Source organism: Pseudonaja textilis, chromosome 14, assembly GCF_049901715.1.
Source record: "Pseudonaja textilis isolate UNSWEBS1 chromosome 14, rPseTex1.2, whole genome shotgun sequence".
Taxonomy (NCBI): Eukaryota; Metazoa; Chordata; class Lepidosauria; order Squamata; family Elapidae; genus Pseudonaja; species Pseudonaja textilis.
In genome coordinates, this window is record NC_142003.1 from 11,090,915 (window position 1) to 11,110,176 (window position 19,262).

Genomic DNA, 19,262 nt, shown 5'->3' on the forward strand with positions numbered 1-19,262 from the left:
GCAAGAGTACTATTAATCTTCATATAAGATGTGTATGTAGCCAATTTACATTTGTGTTTTTTATATAAATAATGGGATATAGATGGCTGATTACATAGGTTGATGACTATTTTCATCATTAGAGTATTATATAAAATCAGACCATACAGGGGGGGAAAGTAATTTTCTCTCTTATTTTTCCTTAACTGGTTTCAATTTATATGTTAATTTTTCTGTTAAGGCAATGGATCATATTTATCATGCCAATTTTTCTAAGATGACCCTTCTAGATATATCCAGTATTTTCTGTTACTAATCTAGCAGCATTAATGACAAGTGTAATAGTGCCTTACTTTTCAAATTTGCAATAACAGATAACAACAAAAGCCGTAAAATGTTTTCTTTTATTCTTTGATTAGTAATTAATGGGATTGTCTGAAGTACTATATCCCCAAATTTACGAAAGTTTGGGGATGACCCCCAAATAAGTAAAATAATTTTTTCCCTTTGCTATCTCTCCAACATTTATTTCTTTTTTATTATGTGTGAAACATTAACTGGGATTAGAAGCTGAAAGTGTGAAAACCTGAAATGTAATTTCTACAAAGCTATTGAGAGAAACTTATTTGTCATTCATTTTTGGATATTTTTAATAGGTTTCTGTGCACCCATGATTGTACAGATTCTTTCAATTAAATGTCATCTTGTAGGGACAGGGAAAACGTAACTTCTCTGTTACAATGTATTTTCCCAAATATAAGAAAACCGGTGTAATGTAAGTTGTGTAAATGTACCGTATATAGAATATTTGCAGCTCAGGGCTGAAATGTGGGGTCCTTGGTTCTCTCTGAGCTTGATTGTTTTCTTGCAGATGTTTCATGACCCAACTAGGTAACATCGTCAGTGCTAGAAGGGAGTCAATTTTGCAGAGTGGAGGAAGGAGAGGACGTGGAGAACTGTGGGGTCCTTGGTGCTCTCTGAGCCTGGTTGTTTTGTTGCAGATGTCCATGATCTAAGCCTTTCTGTGTCCAGTCAATTGATTGTTTCATTTGGCTGCCATTAAAATATAGGGGACAAACTAGAAGCAGAAATATTACGAATTATTTGTGACTGGTGGGAAGAGAGATTTTTAAGCCTTTGCAGGTTACTCATTCTCAGACTCTCCTATCTTGAGAGATTGTTATGGGGATAAAACTGGGTGGTAGGATCATGGATGTTAGCCTAAGCTGGGTGGAAAAGATGAGAATACTTAGATGTTAAAGTGAAAAAAATCAGATCAATCCTCTTTTCTGTTTTAATATGGACTCCCTGTTTGGCTCCCACAGAAAAGAACTACGAAGGCTTCTGAACTTTCAACTTTTGCAAAGGTAAGAACCTCATCCTGCAAGAGACACCTTCTAGAAGGCGAACCAAGAAACCGTGTATAAAGGAAAGAAGATAACCTTGAGAGAAATATGCAGAAATTGTTATAAACAGACAAGCACTCAGAAACAAGACAGCGTTTGGAAGTGGCTCATGTAGACACCCCCCATTTCACAGGAGTATAAGGAGGAAGAAGGCCCAGAACAATCAGATTGCAAGAGTCTGTCCTAAAAGTCAAACTCAATAAAAAAAAAAAAGATTTGAGATTTGATTACCTGCTGTGATCTACTTCACCGTGCTAGCAGTGTGGCAACAGTCGTCAGACAGAAGTAAAAACACATCAAAACCGATGTAACCTCATGTTTATTATACAAAAACAGCAGCTTTTGGGTTCCATAGTTCACATAAGTATATTAACAGGATAGATTGTAAGTATGCTCTGAGATTGCAACAGGGTAACTTTAAATCCGTAAACGATACGTAAAAGTTTAGTAAAGTATCTTCTAGATCAACGTTGTTTCTCAAAGTTGGCAACTCGGACTTCCATTTCCATTCCCCAGCGAATTCTGGGAGTCATCTTAAAGGTGATAAGACTCAGAAATGGGAATTCTGTCAGTTGATATTCATTCATCTTAAAGATGATAAGACAGAGAGAAATACTCTTGGTTATAACACAAGAAGTCTTTTAATGTAGCTGTGAGAGGTATTTTGATGCTTCCAGACAGACCGAGTAGACATTGAGTGTGAAACCAGTTATTTCCAATCGTAATATTTGAACAAAGCTTTCCAGCCAAGAGTTTGGGGGAAAATCCTTAAACATGCAGCCTTAAAATTACTATATTAGCATGCTGGTCATATGGAAAAAGATTCTTCCAAGAGGTGGCTACCGTTTCCTGTCCAATCTCCACTTTATCTGCAAAACAAAAAAAAATCAGGAAGAAACGTGATTAAATGTAGGGATACTTCCACGTTGTCTATTTTTTTTCCCCCTAATTCAAAGAATTTGGGTTTCATTTGCAAAATGGACCAGAATTGTTTATTGCTCTGAAAACATCTTTTGATAAATTAGCCACAAAGAAACTGTTTAAAAAAAACACACACACACACAAAATCTCCCAAACACGATATTTATCAAGACGTATGTGGCTTCTCTCTGGACCACTTTGTGAATTAATTGCGCAGATTTGAATGCGCAAGCAAAATAAGAAAAAGTTCCCTCCACTCTGGGCAACTTTTTCCGTGGCTGAGTCTTGCTTGTGGGAAATGCAACTCCTGTGAAAGTTAATTGGTCCCTCGATACCAAGACACTAATGTGCCCTGAGAGAGAATCAGCTATTCTTTTTTGGCTTTACGAAGTCCTAGCAATGCTCATTCCCTCTGTCTGGTAAGACAAAAAAGCTGCTGCGTATGCAAACATTTTTATACCCAAAACACAAACCTCTCAGTGGTTCATTTTTAAATGTCCAGGTTTTGAAGAAGAAGAAAAAAAAGTAATACATTAAAGCTTTCTTTGCATTTTATTCCCCTATCTATTTTCCTGCATTTATAAGAGACAGCAAAAAACAGTTCAGACATGTGATCTATCAAGACCAATTTTATAAAAAGTGGACTTTGGGGGATAAAATTATTTCTGGGAATGTTGCCTGAGGCATTGAAGATACTCTGGTGGTTTTTTTTTTATAGACTATAATAATTTTCAATGAATTTTTGGAAAATAGCATCTTGGCATATCATAGTAAATACTAGCCCAGAATTAGTAGAGAGGCAATATAAGTTTATAAAGTACAGGAAGTGCCACAGGTGCTTTTTCAAAAGGCAACTGGATTTTGTTTTTCCTTGAAGACATTTCACTTTCCATCCAAGAAGCTTCTTCAGTTCTGGTGGAATTCTCTACCATTCAGTCCGAACTGAAGAAGCTTCTTGTCTAAGAATTGAAATGTCTTCAAGGAAAAACAAAGCCCAGTTGCCTTTTGAAAAAGCATCTCTGGACCAACAATGTTCTGGGTGGTTGAGAATCTGCCTAGTTCTTTACTACAGGTAGTCCTTGTCTTATGACGAACTGAGCCCCAGAATTACACTCATAAGTTGTTACAGTAATAAACTGAGGCACCCAAAACGACCAAAGTAATTTTCCAGATTTTTTTTTTTCATGGCAGTCATTAAGCGAACGCTGCGGTTGTTAAGCGAGCCCATTTATCCACATGGAAACTGGCAAAAAAAAAACCCATTGCAAATCAACCATGTGAGCATGGAACATCACAATGGGTTGTAAAATTGACCCACCCAACATGCAGATCTCGGGGGGAGGGTGAGAGGTGGGAGGACCATTTATGATGGCTGGGGTGATCGATGGGCCATAAAGCCCCTGTTCCACAGCCGTCGTGATTCTGAATGGTAATAAAATAACTGATTAAATGAGGATTACCTGTATTTATTGATTTGATGATTAGATCTCCATTATGTGAATATTCCGTTCTCACAAACGAAAGCAAATGTACGTGTCCTGGGATAATGATGCAAAATTGAATTTGGGTTGGTGATCAGGACCGAGATTCTCTTCCTTGAAGAACATATTTACTCCTCCTTGAATATATTTAATATTCCAGGAAGGTACTAATATTCCAAGAGGCACTAATACCACTCTATAAAGCCTTAGTAAGACCACACCTAGAATACTGCATCCAGTTTTGGTCACCACACTAAAAAAAGATGTTGAGACTCTAGGAAGAATGTAGAGAAGAGCAACCAAGATGATTAGGAGACTGGAGACTAAGGCATATCAAGAATAAGCAGGAACTGGGCCTGGCTAGTCTAGGGAAGAGAAGGACCAGGGGAGACAGGAGAGCAGTCTTCCAATATTTGAGGGGCTGCCACAGAGAGGAGGAGGGGGGTCAAGCTATTTTCCAAAGCACCTGAAGGCCAGACAAGGAATAATGGATGGAAACTGAACAAGGAGAGATTCAACCTGGAAATAAGGAGACATTTTCTGACCATGAGAACAATCAACCAATGGAACAGCTTGCCTTTGGAAGTTGTGGGAGCTTCATCACTGGAGGGTTTCAAGAAGACACTGGACTGAAATGGTGTAGGGTCTCCTGCTTGGGCGGGGGGGTTGGACTAGATGACCTACAAGGCCCCTTCCAACTCTGTTACTATGTTCCTCACCTCGAATTGTTTATAGACATAATAAAGGTGGGATACAAAGAAGAGTAAATGAACCACCCAAATTTGATTTAGCAATTCCATTCTGCTGAACGTGAAGGAAAGGATGTGGCATTTATATTTTTACTTTTTTGCAGAGTTCAGCTTCAGTTCTAACCTGGAGAAGTTGCAAATCTTCAAGTTGGAACTGATATGCAATGATAGCCTTGTGGACAATCCCATCAAAGAGAGACAAACCCCTTTTTCATCTGCTCCTCTTCAGTTCCTTCCAATGGGGAAAAAAAAAATCTGTTAAGTAAAGAAAGTTAGAGCAGTTGCCGTATCTTGGATTGGCTCAGGCCATTAACTAGTTAATTACCTATCATTAATTAGCAGAGGAATTCTTCAGGGATGTTGTCTGGGAGATAAAAGCAAGGCATACCAGCTGTGGCTATTAAAACGGGTTCATTCCTGATAGCGGCGCTTTGATTAGAGCTTTAATAGTGCTTTCCAATCTTCTAAAGTCATGTATTTATTCACTATTAATTAATGATGCATTGCAGATTATAAATTCCACGGTGCTTGCAAATCCCAGGTCTATTTATTGGCGTTTTCTTTTACTCCCTGTCCTTATCAGAGGGAAGGTATACACGGTGTGCCCAAGTAACGTGCTACTCTGTTTTGTGGGGTGGATTGGTTCCCAGTTTGCTTCTGAGTGGGATTTAAGGTGCTGGTTGGTACGTATAAAATCCTGCATGGCACCCACCACCTGTCTCTATAGAATCTGCTACTATAAAAAAAAAGTTGTTGAGACTCTAGAACAAAGGTCTTCAAACTTGGCAAGTTTAAGTTTTGTGGACTTCAGATCCCAGAAATCCTGAGCTAACATGACTGGAGGAGGAATTCTGGGAGTTGAAGTCCACAAATCTTAAAGCTGTCAAGTTTGAAGACCCCTGCTCTAGAAAGAGTGCGGAGAAGAGCAACCAGGATGATTAGGGGACTGGAGGCTAAAGCATACGATGAACGGTTGGTTGCAGGAACTGGGCCTGACTAGGGAAGAGAAGGACCAGGAGAGACATGAGAGCAGTCTTCCAATATCTGAGGGGTTGCCACAGAGAGGAGGAGCGGGGTCAACCTGTTTTCCAAGGCACCCAAAGGCCAGACAAAGAATAATGATCTGATCAAGGAGAGATTCAAATTAGAAATAAGGAGAGATTTTCTGACAGAAGAATCAACAGATTTTTGTCTTCAGAAGTTGTGGGAGCTTCATCACTGGGAGCTTTCAAGAAGAGACTGGACTACCATCTGTCAGAAGTGGTGTAGGGTCTGCTGCTTGGGCGAGGGGGTGAGTTTGGATTAGTTGACCTAGAAGGTCCCTTCCAACTAATCTACTTGTTAATCTAATCTACTTGGCTGCTTTGACCGAAGAGGATTGGCACATTCTAGGTTTCTTGAGCTAAACAATGCCATCTGGGTGGAAAAGTATTCTCAGAGAATACTTAGGACCTCTGAAATGCACCTTCTCTGTATCAGTGCCTGCCTTCTGGGACAAGATTCCCCCGGAGATCCCAGTAGATCCCACTCTGCAATTGTTCAGAACCACCATGAAGATCTGGCTCTTCCTCCGGGAAGAGTGAGATCCCTTCATTCATCTCGCACGTCCCATCTTTTAAATTTTATTGATTTTATTCAATGTCTGTTTAAGCGTTGGGAGCTACCCAGAGTTCTTGACGTACAGGTTGTCCTTGACTTACGACCACAAATGAGCCCAATATTTCCTGTGACTTAAGCCGGACAGTTGTTCAGTGAATTTTGACCCATGTTTATAATAGCAATAGCACTTAGACTTATATACCGCTTTATAGTGCTTTACAGCCCTCTCTAAGCAGTTTACAGAGTCAGCATATTACCTCCAACAATTTGGGTCCACATTTTACCCACCTCAGAAGGATGGTAGGCTGAGTCAACCTTGAGTCTGGTGGGATTTGAACTGCCAAATTGTAGGCAGCTGGCTGCAGAAGTAGCTTGCAGTACTGCACTATAACCACTGCACCACAGAGGCTCCTCAATATAATAATATAAGCTTTCTTGCAAGAGTTGTTAAGTGAACCACTGCCGTTGTTAACTTATGAACACTGTTTTTAAGCAAGTCCAGGTTCCCCATTGACTTTGCAACTGACATAAGTACATGCCTGTTGCCAAGCATCTACATTTTGATCACATGACCACGGGAATGCTGCAATGGTTGTCCATCAGTCACTTTTTTCAGTGCCACTGTAAATTTGAACAGACGCTAAAAGAATAGCTGTAAGTTGGGGAGTACCTGTACTTTTAATAAATGAATATATTCTTCTGAAAAATGGAACATATAGTAGTGGAACCCTTTTAACATGAAACCGGCTGGTGGGCCTGTCCCTCTCAATCCAACTCACCTCACGAGGTTGTGGTGGTGGGAAAAACAGGAGGAAGAAGGAATATTAGATATGTCTACCACCTTGAATTGTTTATAGAGATAATTAAAGGTGGGATATGAAATAAATAAATCTATACATATGAAAGAAAAATATACCACTCACGCATCATCACAAAATCTCCAGAACCGTAAAACCTACAAACTTGGGTGTTCCTCTTGGTGCTCACTGAGAAAGAATTTTTCTAAATGACCACTGCAGCATTTAGAGTATTGCCTTTTATTATTATTACTAACACGCTATGATGCTAAGGAGTTCTGCTCTCCCTCGCTACCTGAAAAGAAATCTCTTCCAAATTCAAAGCACAAGAGGAGTTTCAGTTTCAGAGCACCAAGCAGCTTTAGTACAGAACAGTTGAGCTAAGCCACGCCCAGGCTCCTTGCTGTCTCCTACTTGCTCACACAGCAAATACTGTTTCAGTTTCCAAACAGCCCTCAACTCTCACACACACTGGCAGGACGCTAGCCAGATGAATACCAATGGATGCTGATAGGCAGAGGCAGAATTCCCCACCACCACCGCCATTTTCCTCCCCCAAAACTAGGCCCGATCATAGGTATCGAGCTAGCAAATAAAAAAAAAAACTTGGACGAAAGCAGGCCTAAGAAACGAGCCAAAAGCATCCAACTCTTGAAAAAAAGGCTAGTTTTTTCTTACATTAACTTTGATTCTGAGCCACTTCTGACCTTACCAAGTTGCATTTGGAAGTCGTGATACGTATCGGGATTTCGGATATTGAAGGCAATGTAAACTTCAGGCGTTGCTCTCTTCCCGCCGTCCCTGGGAAATCTTTGCAGGACGCCAATCAAGTGCTGGCTTACCTCTGGATCGTATACCACATCTGATAGGAATTTAAAGAGGGGGAAAAAATGGAATACATGAAGTTGCAATTTTTAATTGAAATTTCTTCCAGGAAAACACCAGAAGGTCCAGTTGCTTCTTGAAAAAAAAGGACCTTTGGGACAACATGACCTGGATGATGGAAAATCTCCACAGGCACTTTCCATCCATTGCTTCTTGTCCTGCCCTCAGGAGCTTTGGAGAATAGCTTGACTCCCACTTCTTTGGGGCAGCCCCATAGATATTGGAAGACTGCTATCATGTCTTGCTAGTCCTTCTCTTCATTAAACTAGACATAATCAGTTCTAGCAACCATTCTTTATATTATTTTAGCCTCCAGTCCCCTAATCATCTTTGTTGCTCTTCACTGCACTCTTTCCAGAGTCTTAACAGATAACAGATAATCAGAGTTGGGAAGGGACCTTGTAGGTCATCTAGTCCAACCCGCTTCCCACATCTTGATCTGAATGCCCACATCTCAGAACTCCAGAGCTTAGAACACATTTGCATTTATTCCTAACTCAGCAAGCTAAGTCCCTTTTGTGAACATCCGTTACCTGCAGCAAGAATGACGTCAACTTGCAATTTCGCAAGCTCGTCTTTGGACACTAGATTCCAGTCCAGTTCTTTTACTGATATGCGGACATGGTTATCTTCCAGGTCAACATCATGATGGCCCCGATGGTTTGGCCTTTCTTCTCTACGGTGGCTGGAAGATTCAGCCTCCAAAGTCAAACCATTCAGCTGGAGGTTCTCAGATAGCTGTTGAAGGACACCCTCGTGGTGATCGCTGAAGATGTACTCTCTCGGATGGCAAACCTTGCAAATGGCAATTCCTGTCAATCCAATTCCGCTCCCTAGTTCCAGAATTCTTCTAATGAAAGAGAAAGAGGATGAACGTGGAACAAAATAGACGAAGAAGGAATAGTTTCGGGTCTACCGTTCATTTCATGAGCTCTTTCCGTGCTTTGGAGCTAGGAAGAAGATGGACTTGTTCCAAATCTATCCTTAGCCATGGCAATTGACTAGGTATCATTGGCCCAGTCAATATCGCTCTGTTCTGGCCTGCCGGCGGCTGACAGAGTTGGCAGCAGAGTCGGACAGTAGTAAGGAATCTGGGGAGGAACCTGGGCCAGTCTTGGAGGCTTGAGGAAGGCTCGGTCGAGGGCTCTGCATCAGAAGCAGAGATGGGGCCAGGGCAGGCTGGCAGTCATCCGCTGCCTTGGGCTTGGGGCGCAGTGAGGCTGGAGAGCTTCTGGAACCGGTTCCCAGCCTACATATGCACAGAGTTGCCAAAAGGAAGGCACAATTAAGAACTCAGGATTGATGTGGGAATAAGGCCAGAAGTGGATAATGAATGTCCCCTCACCCCCGCCCCCAAAATCAGGATTAAAAGAGGAGCAAAAGGGGAGGGGGCTTTTGTAGCAAACAACTTCGGTCGTCCATTCGTTCCAGCCTCGTGAAGATTTGTCAGTATAACCCAGCCCTTCCCTGTCAGCACTGAGTGTGGAACTATTTACCGGGCAGGGTTCCAAGATTGATAAAGGTCTGAGCTCATTAGCATACCTTCGCAAGACTGTTTGCCAAGCCGTTGGCTGACTGTGAATGAAATAAATTCACATTAATGTCATAAAAGAGATTTTTTTGCCTTGACTCGGAATTGACTTAGTGCTTTTTGGGGAGACCTAGGACAGAACATGCTCAGCCTACCCTACCCGATCAGTAAACACATAAAATAAGGAGAGTTCTCCACGCAAATTGCTTCATCTTTCAGAGAAAGACGGGATAAAATGAACTCCTTCACTTACGACCATGTGTTTTAAGAACCATTCGACGTTATAAGGGCACTGAAAAAAAAAAGATCTATGATGGGTCCTCACTTTAGGAATCTTGCAACACTCCCACGGTCAGGTGATCAAAATTTTGCAACTGTCATGAGCTCTGCACCTGAAGCCCGCAAATAGGATGCCACTTATGATCACAATTGAACCCCAAATTTCTGTTGCTGAGTGGGATATTGGTTAAGTGAGTTTCGCTCCATTTTACAACCTTTCTTGCCACCGTTGTTAAGTGAATTACTGCTGTCGTTAAAGTTAGCAACACAGTTGCAAGTGAATCTGGTTCTCCCACTGACTTTGCATGTCAGAAGGTTGCCAAGCGCCTGCATTTTGATCACGTGACCATGGGGAAGCTGCAATGGTCGCAAGTGTGAAAAACGGTCATAAGTCACTTTTTTCAGTGTCGTCGTAACTTTGAATGGAGGAGTGGTGCGGTGGTCTAGAAGTGGAGCTCTCGCCTCACAATCAGGAGGCCGTGAGTTCGATCCTAGGTAGAGGCGGATATTTCTTTCTCTGGGCACACTGAGAATGTATCTGCTGAACAAAACTCTGCATTGGCGACAGGAAAGGGATCCGGCCATTAAATACTATGTTTGCTCCATTCAGTTGCCCAGACTCCACCCCACAAGGGATTATGGGGTCATTAAATGAAGATAATCTTGTTGTTTTGAATGGTCACTAAATGAACTGTTTTTAAGTTGAGGACTGCCTGTTTAAAATTAACTGAAGCACTTATCACGTGTATTATACAGGTGGCTTGACGCTTATTTCCCCCTCCCCATTTTCTGAAAAAAGTGTAACCTTTGCTCCATTTTCCCAACAGGTCCACCTCCTAGTGGGCCCATGTCATCTTCGCCAAGGGAACAAGTGTCAGGATTCCGGTAGTTACCCTCCAACTAAATCACGAGTCTCGAGCCAAACTTCCAAAACTTCAAAAGGATTTATTGGGAGTTAACATGTCCAGCACTGCCTGGGTGTAGCCGACTCTGAGGGACATCATTCATTGTTACCCTTGACCCTGGTTTCCCCCCCACCCCCTGGGTGTATCGTAATTCATATTCTCCAATGGGACACATCCATAGCCCAGAGCCATCAATCATGCTCTCCAGTTAGATATTTGCACGGCAGAAACTTCAGTCACCTAGTTACTATCTTTGAAAACATGTATGGAATGCACTTTCGGTTTGCGCTGCTCCCCCCTCCCTTTCTGTTGGCTACTCTAAAAAGACCATAGAAAATATTTTATGAGTTGACAATAAGCTTAACTGGCTCTGTCCAAGACTAATGTGGAGGAAACCTTACCTGTTTCTGAAGACCTCTGAATTCTCCAGAGCCCATTCGGCCAGGTAGAGGCCAGCATCCCAGGTGACGAGACCTGTGGTTCCCCGTGAAACAATGGCCACGTTTTCACGAAGCGTGATGGCATCTCCTGAGGGCTGAAAGGAACATATGGGTAGGAAGGATCTATTGGAGACAATAAAGGGAAAGACAACCTCGAGTTGAATTAGATTCCTGAGGATGTTGTACAAAACATCTACTGAGTTTTCAACGCCACAGCACAACAGGGAGTTGACATTGCTGTCTTTCAGGATAGCATTGGTTTCCCAGACTGGCATTCTACCCTGGCGTTTCCTGATGGCTACCATCTGTATTTTCAGGAGGCCTAACCCTTGCTATTTCCCAAATTAGCTAGCGGTTGCTAACTGCTATAGGGTTTTATGGGAGTAAATTTAGTGAGGCCTGTTATGAATCCTAGGTAGGATATAATTGCTTCCTTAGGAACTAGCAGGCAGGGTGATTTTAAGCATCTTCAGAGCAATTCTGAGCTTGGGTTTTAACAGAACACAAATCCTATAAAGATTGGATTGGCTAAGCCAGCTGTGGAATTAAAAAAAAACCACACACACAAAAATTTGAAGAGTTGGTTTATCTATAGATGGCATGGTTTTTCATGGCTAAACGTTCAAGGGTTGGGCTTATCTGCGGATGGGCTTATCCACAATATTCCAGCAACTGAAGTCCATCCCATCTAAAGTCAATATAGGACATTAGGCTCCTTTCGCTGACATACATTTTGCAGTTGGTTGCTTACACAGTGGTCTCCAAGACTTTGTAGGTCATTAAACAAACTGTCATAAGGCTCGCTCCCTCCCTCCCTCTTCTTCCCCCCCCCCCCTCTCTATATATTTGTTTTCTTAAGTTTTCGCAGGTACTAACATGTATGGTCAGCTTTGTTCGGGTATTCTCCCACATCATTATAGTTGTGCTTTTAAAGTTGTAGCAGACGAACACCATACAGAAGCCTGATGATGGCAGATGAGATTCTGCCAAAACGTTGCTACAACTTTAAAAGCACAACTATAATGATGTGGGAAAATACCCGAACAAAGCTGAATACCATACATGTAAGTACTTGCAAAAACTTAAGAATATATATATATATTAAGAATATATATATTAGGGACCTTGGAGGTCTTCTAGTCCAGCCCCCTGCTCAAGCAGGAGAACCTAAACCATTTCAGATAAGTGACTGTCCAAATTCTTCTTAAAAACCACCAGTGTTGGAGCACCCATGATTTCTGGTGGCAAGCTGTTCCACTGGTTAATTGTCCTCACTATTAGGAAGTTTCTCCTGAATTCCAGGTTGTCTCTCTCTCTGATCAGTTTCCATCTATTGTTTCTTGTCTTGCCCTCTGGTGCTTTGGAGAATAAATGGACCCCCTTCTTCAAATACTGGAATACTTCAAATACTGGAATACTGCTATCATGTCGCCCCCAATTCTTATTTTCTATGGACTAGCCAAACCCCAAATCCTGCAGCTGTTCTTCATAGGAGTCAATCTTGAGTTTCTTTCTCAACCTTTCCTGTCTTCCTGAGCTAAACTCGTGTTTTCCTAACAACTGCTGGACATATTCTTTAAGGGTATGGGCCATAACTCTCTACAAAGACAATTTTAACAAAAGCATTGTAAGTCTAGTGTGTGCTGGGTTCTAGTAGAATTCATATAAGGTGAAAATGAAGACTGAACCTGAAGATTTAAAGGCAACTGCATTGTTCACACTTGTTTTGGGGTGTTTTTTGTTTTTAAAAAGAGATTTCCTACTTAAAGGGGTCCTTGATGCTCTCTGAGTTTGTTTGTGTTCTTGAAGATGTTTCATTACCCAAACTAGGTAACATCATCAGGGCTAGTGATGATTCCTACATACCAATAAGTAGTTCTTGTAACAGTGTGTGGTTTCTTCGGTATTTAGGACAAGTCCTAGGGCTTCGTAGAGCTGATCCAGAGGCTCACTGCTTGTAGATTCATGCTACAATTAAGGGGGGAAGGGGGAAACAGCAGAAGATACGAATTTGGGAAGAAGAGCCAGACAGAAAACAAAATGCTCCAATGAGATTTTAGTTCGTTTCCTTCCACAATACTTTCTATAACTTGGCTGCAGAATAATGTCCAGGCTTACCTGCTTTTTACAACTAGCAGGAGAGAGTCATACAAGCAGACATCAATAGAAAACAAAAAAATAACCCACTCCCAACTGTTAGATGAAGCATGAATCTCAAGATATAACCCAACTTTCCTCAAAATTTATATCAAAATCATTTGATATATTTATATCAAAATTTATAGTAGAGGTCAAAACGTAGTTACAATCTAAAAAATATAGCAAAGCATTCAAAATCACCTAAAATAAATACATCAAAAGCAGCAAATTATTCCAATTATTAGTGGAATTTTCTAGAAGGACAAGTAAAAAAAAAATCAAGATGGCAGCCACGTTCTCGTTGTTGCTAGAATAAATGTCTAATTAAAACTGATCAAGGAACGTGATAGTGGTTAAGGAAACTTTGTTTATGGCTATATTCCAAGCTATTATTTTATTTTTTAATTTTATTTGTAAATATGCCTGTTTAGAGCTTTTAAAACAGCATATTTGTATAGCAAAGTGATGTGTAGCAGAGCCCTAAAACAGGACATCTTTCAGCTGGCTTCATTAAACCTCCCAAGTGGTACCTTTAATTCAGCTTCAAAATAAAATGATCGTTTTCTCTGAAATCTCACCACTATTAGTATAGTTTGACTGGATTCCAATCTACAGTCAGAAGTCCAGAGAGATTCTGGACCAGCATTTGTCAACCTTGGCATCTTGAAGACATATGAACTTGGCTGGGGAAGTCTGGGACTTGAAGTCCATCCTGAAGGTGCCAAGGTTGAGAAGTACTGCTCTGGGCAGTCTTCAAGGACAGTCTCATGAAGAGTTCGTTACGGTAATCTAAGCTGTGTGATCACCACAACCCAAACCATACCTTTTTGATCAGCTCGGATAAGAAGCGTCTTCTGTACTGAACAGATGGAGGATACTTTAAACAGAGTGGATCAAACACAGTCTGAAACGATGAAAACAAGAGCAGATAACCACATGGTAAACGGACCTCATATCTGGTGCAGTCTGAGTAATGAGTAGTTTGGGTAATGAAACGTCTGCAAGAAAACAATCCAGCTCAGAGAGCACCAAGGACCCCACAGTTGTCCTTCTCCTCCTCTTCCTCCCCTTTTCTTCCTCCTCCTCCACCACTCTGTAAACCCCTCCCTTCTAGCACTGATCTTAGTGCCTAGTTGGGCAATAAGATGTTTGCAAGAAAACAACCCAGCCCAGAGAGCACCAAGAACTCCAGTTATTCTCCTCCTCCCCGCCTTCTCTTCCTCCTCCTCTACTCCATAAACCCCACTCCCTTCTAACACTGATATTGTTGCCTACTTGGGCAATGAAATGTCTACGAGAAAACAACCGAGCTCAGAGAACACCAAGGACCCCACAGTTATCCTCCTCCACCTCCTCCCCTTCTCCTTCTCTTCCTCCTCCTCCACTCTGTAAACCCCTCTCTTCTAGCACTGATCTTAGTGTCTAGTTGGGTAATGAAACGTCTGCAAGAAACCAACCAAGTCTGTAAAATGAGGACTCAGATTATTGGGGGAAAGAGGTTGACTCTGTAAACTTCTTAAAGACAGCTATAAAGCACTGTGAAGTGGCATATAAGTCTAAGTGCCATTGCCCTTCCTTCCTTCCTTCCTTCCTTCCTTCCTTCCTTCCTTCCTTCCTTCCTTCCTTCCTTCCTTCCTTCCTTCCTTCCTTCCTTTCCTTCCTTCCCTTTCCTTCCCAATGGTTAGAATGCACTGCCGACTGCCATCAGTTCAATCCTGACCGGCTCAAGGATGACTTGGCCTTCCATCCTTCTGAGGTGGGTAAAATAAGGACCCAGATTGATGGGGGCAAGAGGCTGACTCTGTAAACCACTTAGAGAGGGCTGTAAAACACTGTGAAGTGGTATATAAGTACTACAGCTAATCAGCAGTAGTTAGAATGCAGTATTGCAGGCTGACTCTGCCTACTGCCAGCAGTTCAATTCTGACCGGCTCTGACATAGTTGACTCAGCCTTCCATCTTTCCAAGGTCAGTAAAATGAGGACTCAGATTGTTGCTGACGTAGTAAACAGCCCAGAGAGTGTTTGTAAAGCACTATGAGATGGCATATAAACCTAAGTGCTATTGCTATAACTCATGATTTGCAAAAGCACAAAAATAAGCCTAAAAAAACCCCTTCACCTCTTAGCTTTGAGGGGTGCACAACCTCAGCTTGTACATAATTTGTTTGTTTGTACATAATTGGTGCAAAACAGAGGGAGAGACGGAAGAATCATTTACACACCCTCCTCCCTTGAGGTTACCCTGTAAAATACCCCCTGCCTCAGCTTCTCCATCAATTTGCATGGAAAGATCGGGAAGGAATTAAGATCCACCTTCAAAAAAATATTTACCTTCTGCAGGACAGCCAAAAATGGAGAGGAATCACCTGAATATTTTAGGACCTCTTCAAGACTCTAGATAACAAAACATATGTACGATTTAATGCATTTAAACGCAGTTAAATGAACTACAGCTCATAAAAGCATTGTTTTATTTTTATATATGCAGCAATCAGCAATTTCTGTGTTCTTCGATGAAATCTAAAGATTTTTTTCAAAGTGATTTCTTATTTTTTTTAAAAAAAAACATCTCACCTTTATTCTGTGCGTGATGGAAAAATGAAAATTACAGTCTAAGTCCTCCTCAATTTACAACCACAACTGAGCCCAGTGTTGATGTCGTTAAGTGAAAAATTCGCAAAGTGCATTTTGTCTCATTTTATCATCTTTCTTTCCCCCGGTTGTTAAGTGAATGAATCACTGCGGGTGTTAAAGTGAGTCACCACGGTGGTTGAGCGAATCTGGCCTTCCCTGTTGACTTTGCTCAACAAAAGGTCACCAAAGAGGATCCATATGACACACACAAGGCAACTGTCATAAACAGGACTAGCTGCCCAGCGTCTGAATTTTGATCATGGGGATGGGCTTTGAGAGTCATTAAGTATGAAAAACGGTCCTAAGTCACTTGGTTTGCAGTGCCCTTTTTATCTTCAGTCACTAAACGAACCGTTGTGAGTGGAGGACTACCTGTATCAGGAATTCTCCTTTCCATTCAACAAAAAGATGTTGGATAAGAATTTTTCCCATTCGCTCAACTAGAATGAACTTCTGAACACCAAATGTATCAAAAGGAATCCTTTATTGAGATGAGACTATTCCTGTAGGAGTTCAAAGCAGCATCTGAGGTCCCTCAGGCATACAGGGATAGATAAGGGAGCTTAGAACCCCTCCCCTTATCTCAATGTGTATTTAGTGAAACAAAAGTCAGTATGTTAATTCCTCCCCACCCCTTTTGTAAGGAACGATCTTTTTCACAGTTTCCCAGGGCATACCTAATTCCCCCCAGCCCCTTTTTAGAAGGAACTTTTCCAGAGATTCCCAGGACACATCTCACTGTGGAATTTTTATGATCTTCTCATCTCCTGGCTGTGCCTCTAAGAGGTGATAGTTTTGGCCATCTGGCTTTTCTCCCTCCATGGTATCATGTGTGGGTTATACAAATTCGATATAAGATTAAATATATTCAGGTTACATCAAGAAAGGATTTCTTTATCAGCCTCCCTCCCTGTTTCTTCTTCCACTGAAGAAATGACAGATACACGGATCTGACATTGTCTGAAGTAGTGTAGAGTTTTCTGCCGAGGCAGGGGGTTGGACTAGAAGACCTCCAAGGTCCCTTCCAACTCTGCTATTCTATTCTGTTCGTATTCCTATCCCTTACTCATATGCGATGCTATTTCATTTCTATTCTATTCCTACTCTACTCTACTCTACTCTACTTCCATCCTGTCCTATCCTATATTCTGTTCTGTTCTGTTCCTATTTCTACTGTACTGTACTCTACTCTAATTCTATCCTGTCCTATATTCTATTCTATCCTGTCCTATATCCTATCCTATATCCTATCCTATCCTATATCCTATCCTGTCCTATATCCTATCCTATCCTGTCCTATATCCTATCCTATCCTGTCCTATATCCTATCCTGTCCTATATCCTATCCTGTCCTGTCCTATATCCTATCCTACCCTATCCTGTCCTATATCTTATTCTGTCCTATATCCTATCCTACCCTATCCTGTCCTATATCCTATCCTATCTTATCCTGTCCTATCATGTCCTATATCCTATCCTATCCTATCCTATATCCTATCCTGTCCTATATCCTATCCTATCCTGTCCTATATCCTATCCTGTCCTGTCCTATATCCTATCCTACCCTATCCTGTCCTATATCTTATTCTGTCCTTTATCCTATCCTACCCTATCCTGTCCTATATCCTATCCTATCCTATCCTATATCCTATCCTGTCCTATATCCTATCCTATCCTGTCCTATATCCTATCCTGTCCTATATCCTATCCTGTCCTGTCCTATATCCTATCCTACCCTATCCTGTCCTATATCCTATCCTATCTTATCCTGTCCTATATCCTATCCTATCCTATATCCTGTCCTGTCCTATCCTGTCCTATATCCTATCCTATCCTATCCTATATCCTATCCTATCTTAAATCCTATCCTATCCTGTCCTATATCCTATCCTATCTTATCCTGTCCTATCATGTCCTATATCCTATCCTATCCTGTCCTATATCTTGTCCTATATCCTGTCCTGTCCTTCGCGTTTCTCTCGCAGCAGCCAGGCAGCCAAGTCCAAAGCAGGGACGAAAGCCCCGCGCTGTAATCCAGATGTTCAGGGATTGCAGTTCCCTGCAGTTCTGGATACTACAGCATGCATGAGCCGCGCATCTGGCAGGCTGATAAAAAAGGGGAGAGGGCACCCAGCAGAGGGGGTGGGGATTCCAGCCCCTCCTCGCCTTCCTAGCCTGCAATTTTCTACCTCTCCCCCCGCCCCCCCGCGCCCAATGTGGCCAAATTTGAAGCCCCTCCCGCTCGCAGGCCCCGCCTCCAAGCCGCGCTTCCCCCACGCGGGCCTCTCAATCAGCGCTTAAGGGGCTTCGCTGCTGGTGCAACCGTGCGCCCGCGGGCGCTGCTGCGCGCTCACCTCCCAGGGGAGCTCGGCCAGGCGCTTCCCGGCTAGGAAGCCCCTCTGGAAGCCGAGCGCTGCCTTCTCTTCCAGGGCCTGCCCTCCTTCCTCCATCGGCGGTTCCTCCTCCTCCCTGCCTTCCGGCCTTCCGGAGGTGTGGTGGGGGCAGGTTCCGCGGCGAACCCGCCCGCGGGTGGGCGTGTTTGTGTGTATTTGGGAGCGCGGGTGTCCGCGTTTGCGACGAGGCAGGTCGCTGCGTTCAGGGGTTGCGTTCGTCCCAAGTGGGACGCTACAAGGGGCTGCTACAAGGAAGAGCGGGGGGTCAAAGCCAAAGCACCAGAAAGCAAGACAAGAAAGCAATGCATAGAAGCTAATCAAGGAGAGAAGCAAGCTAGAATTAAGGAGGAATTTTTTGACCGTGAGAAAAATGAACCAGTGGAACAGCTTGCCACCAGAAATTATGAATGCTCCATCATAGAATAGAGTCAAGTCGAGTCGAGTAGAATTCAATTGAATTGAATTCTTTATTGGCCAAGTATGATTGGACACACAAGGAATTTGTCTTGGTGCAAATACTCTCAGTGTACATAAAAGAAAAGAGACATTCGTCAAGAGTCAATCATCAGATCCAACACTTAATGATAGTCATAGGGAACAATAAGCAATCAAATCATACTAGGAAACAGTCAATATAAATCGTAAGGATACAAGCGACAAAGTTACAGTCATATAGTCACAAGTGGGAGGGGATGGGTGAAAGGAAGGATGGGAGGATTAATAGTGATAGTAATGCAGACTTAGTAAATAGTTGGACAGTGTTGAGGGAATTTGTTTAGCGAAGGTCAGGAAATCACTGGATGTTTTGACTGGACAGCCACTTACCTGGAATGGTAGAAGGTCTCCTTATTTGAGCAAGGGGTTGGACTATAGGACCTCCAAGGTCTCTTGCAACTCTGTTATTCTTTTGCTTAAAAATGCTTTGTCAAAATGCTGTTAATTGTTTCCAGCAGTTCTTAACTCCCTTAAGTCTGAACGGGAAATTGGTTTCTTTCTTTTTGTTCTGGATTTGTATGCAAACCACGAGCAGGAAGGCCCCATGGATTACATGGTCTGCTGTTTCCTCCCGCACTGTTGCTATAAGTTGCTTTGAATTGTCAAAATCTTTAGACCTTACTGAGT

The 19,262-nt window shown here is 42.2% G+C and overlaps 1 protein-coding gene across 4 annotated transcripts; it reads right to left on the reverse strand.

The window, feature by feature from the left end:
• Positions 1-1,689: 1,689 nt before the first annotated feature.
• On the reverse strand, positions 1,690-18,213 carry EEF2KMT (eukaryotic elongation factor 2 lysine methyltransferase). Of its 4 annotated transcripts, XR_015739536.1 has the most exons (9): positions 18,102-18,213; positions 15,445-15,507; positions 13,935-14,015; positions 12,839-12,940; positions 10,934-11,067; positions 8,351-8,667; positions 7,645-7,794; positions 4,661-4,768; positions 1,690-2,254 (listed from the first exon to the last, which is right to left on the reverse strand). XR_015739536.1 is itself a non-coding variant. In XM_026704118.2 (8 exons), exons 1-8 carry the CDS (start codon positions 18,195-18,197, stop codon positions 2,154-2,156), a joined length of 1,044 nt encoding a protein of 347 aa, XP_026559903.1. In that variant the 5' UTR covers positions 18,198-18,213; the 3' UTR covers positions 1,690-2,153. The 4 variants fall into 4 exon arrangements, 3 of the variants coding, with proteins under 3 accessions (XP_026559903.1, XP_087768667.1, XP_087768668.1); XM_026704118.2 differs by lacking the exon at positions 4,661-4,768; XM_087912541.1 differs by lacking the exons at positions 4,661-4,768; positions 12,839-12,940.
• Positions 18,214-19,262: the final 1,049 nt, after the last annotated feature.

Excerpts from the sequence above, each read along its gene's own strand:
- EEF2KMT (XM_026704118.2), bottom strand. The coding sequence starts at position 18,197 with ATGGAGGAAGGAGGGCAGGCCCTGGAAGAGAAGGCAGCGCTCGGCTTC. Across the intron at positions 14,016-15,444 it reads TTTTGGCTGTCCTGCAGAAG|ACTGTGTTTGATCCACTCTG; the intron begins GTAAATATTTTT and ends TCATCGTTTCAG. Across the intron at positions 2,255-7,644 it reads CGACTTCCAAATGCAACTTG|ATAAAGTGGAGATTGGACAG; the intron begins GTAAGGTCAGAA and ends TTTGTTTTGCAG.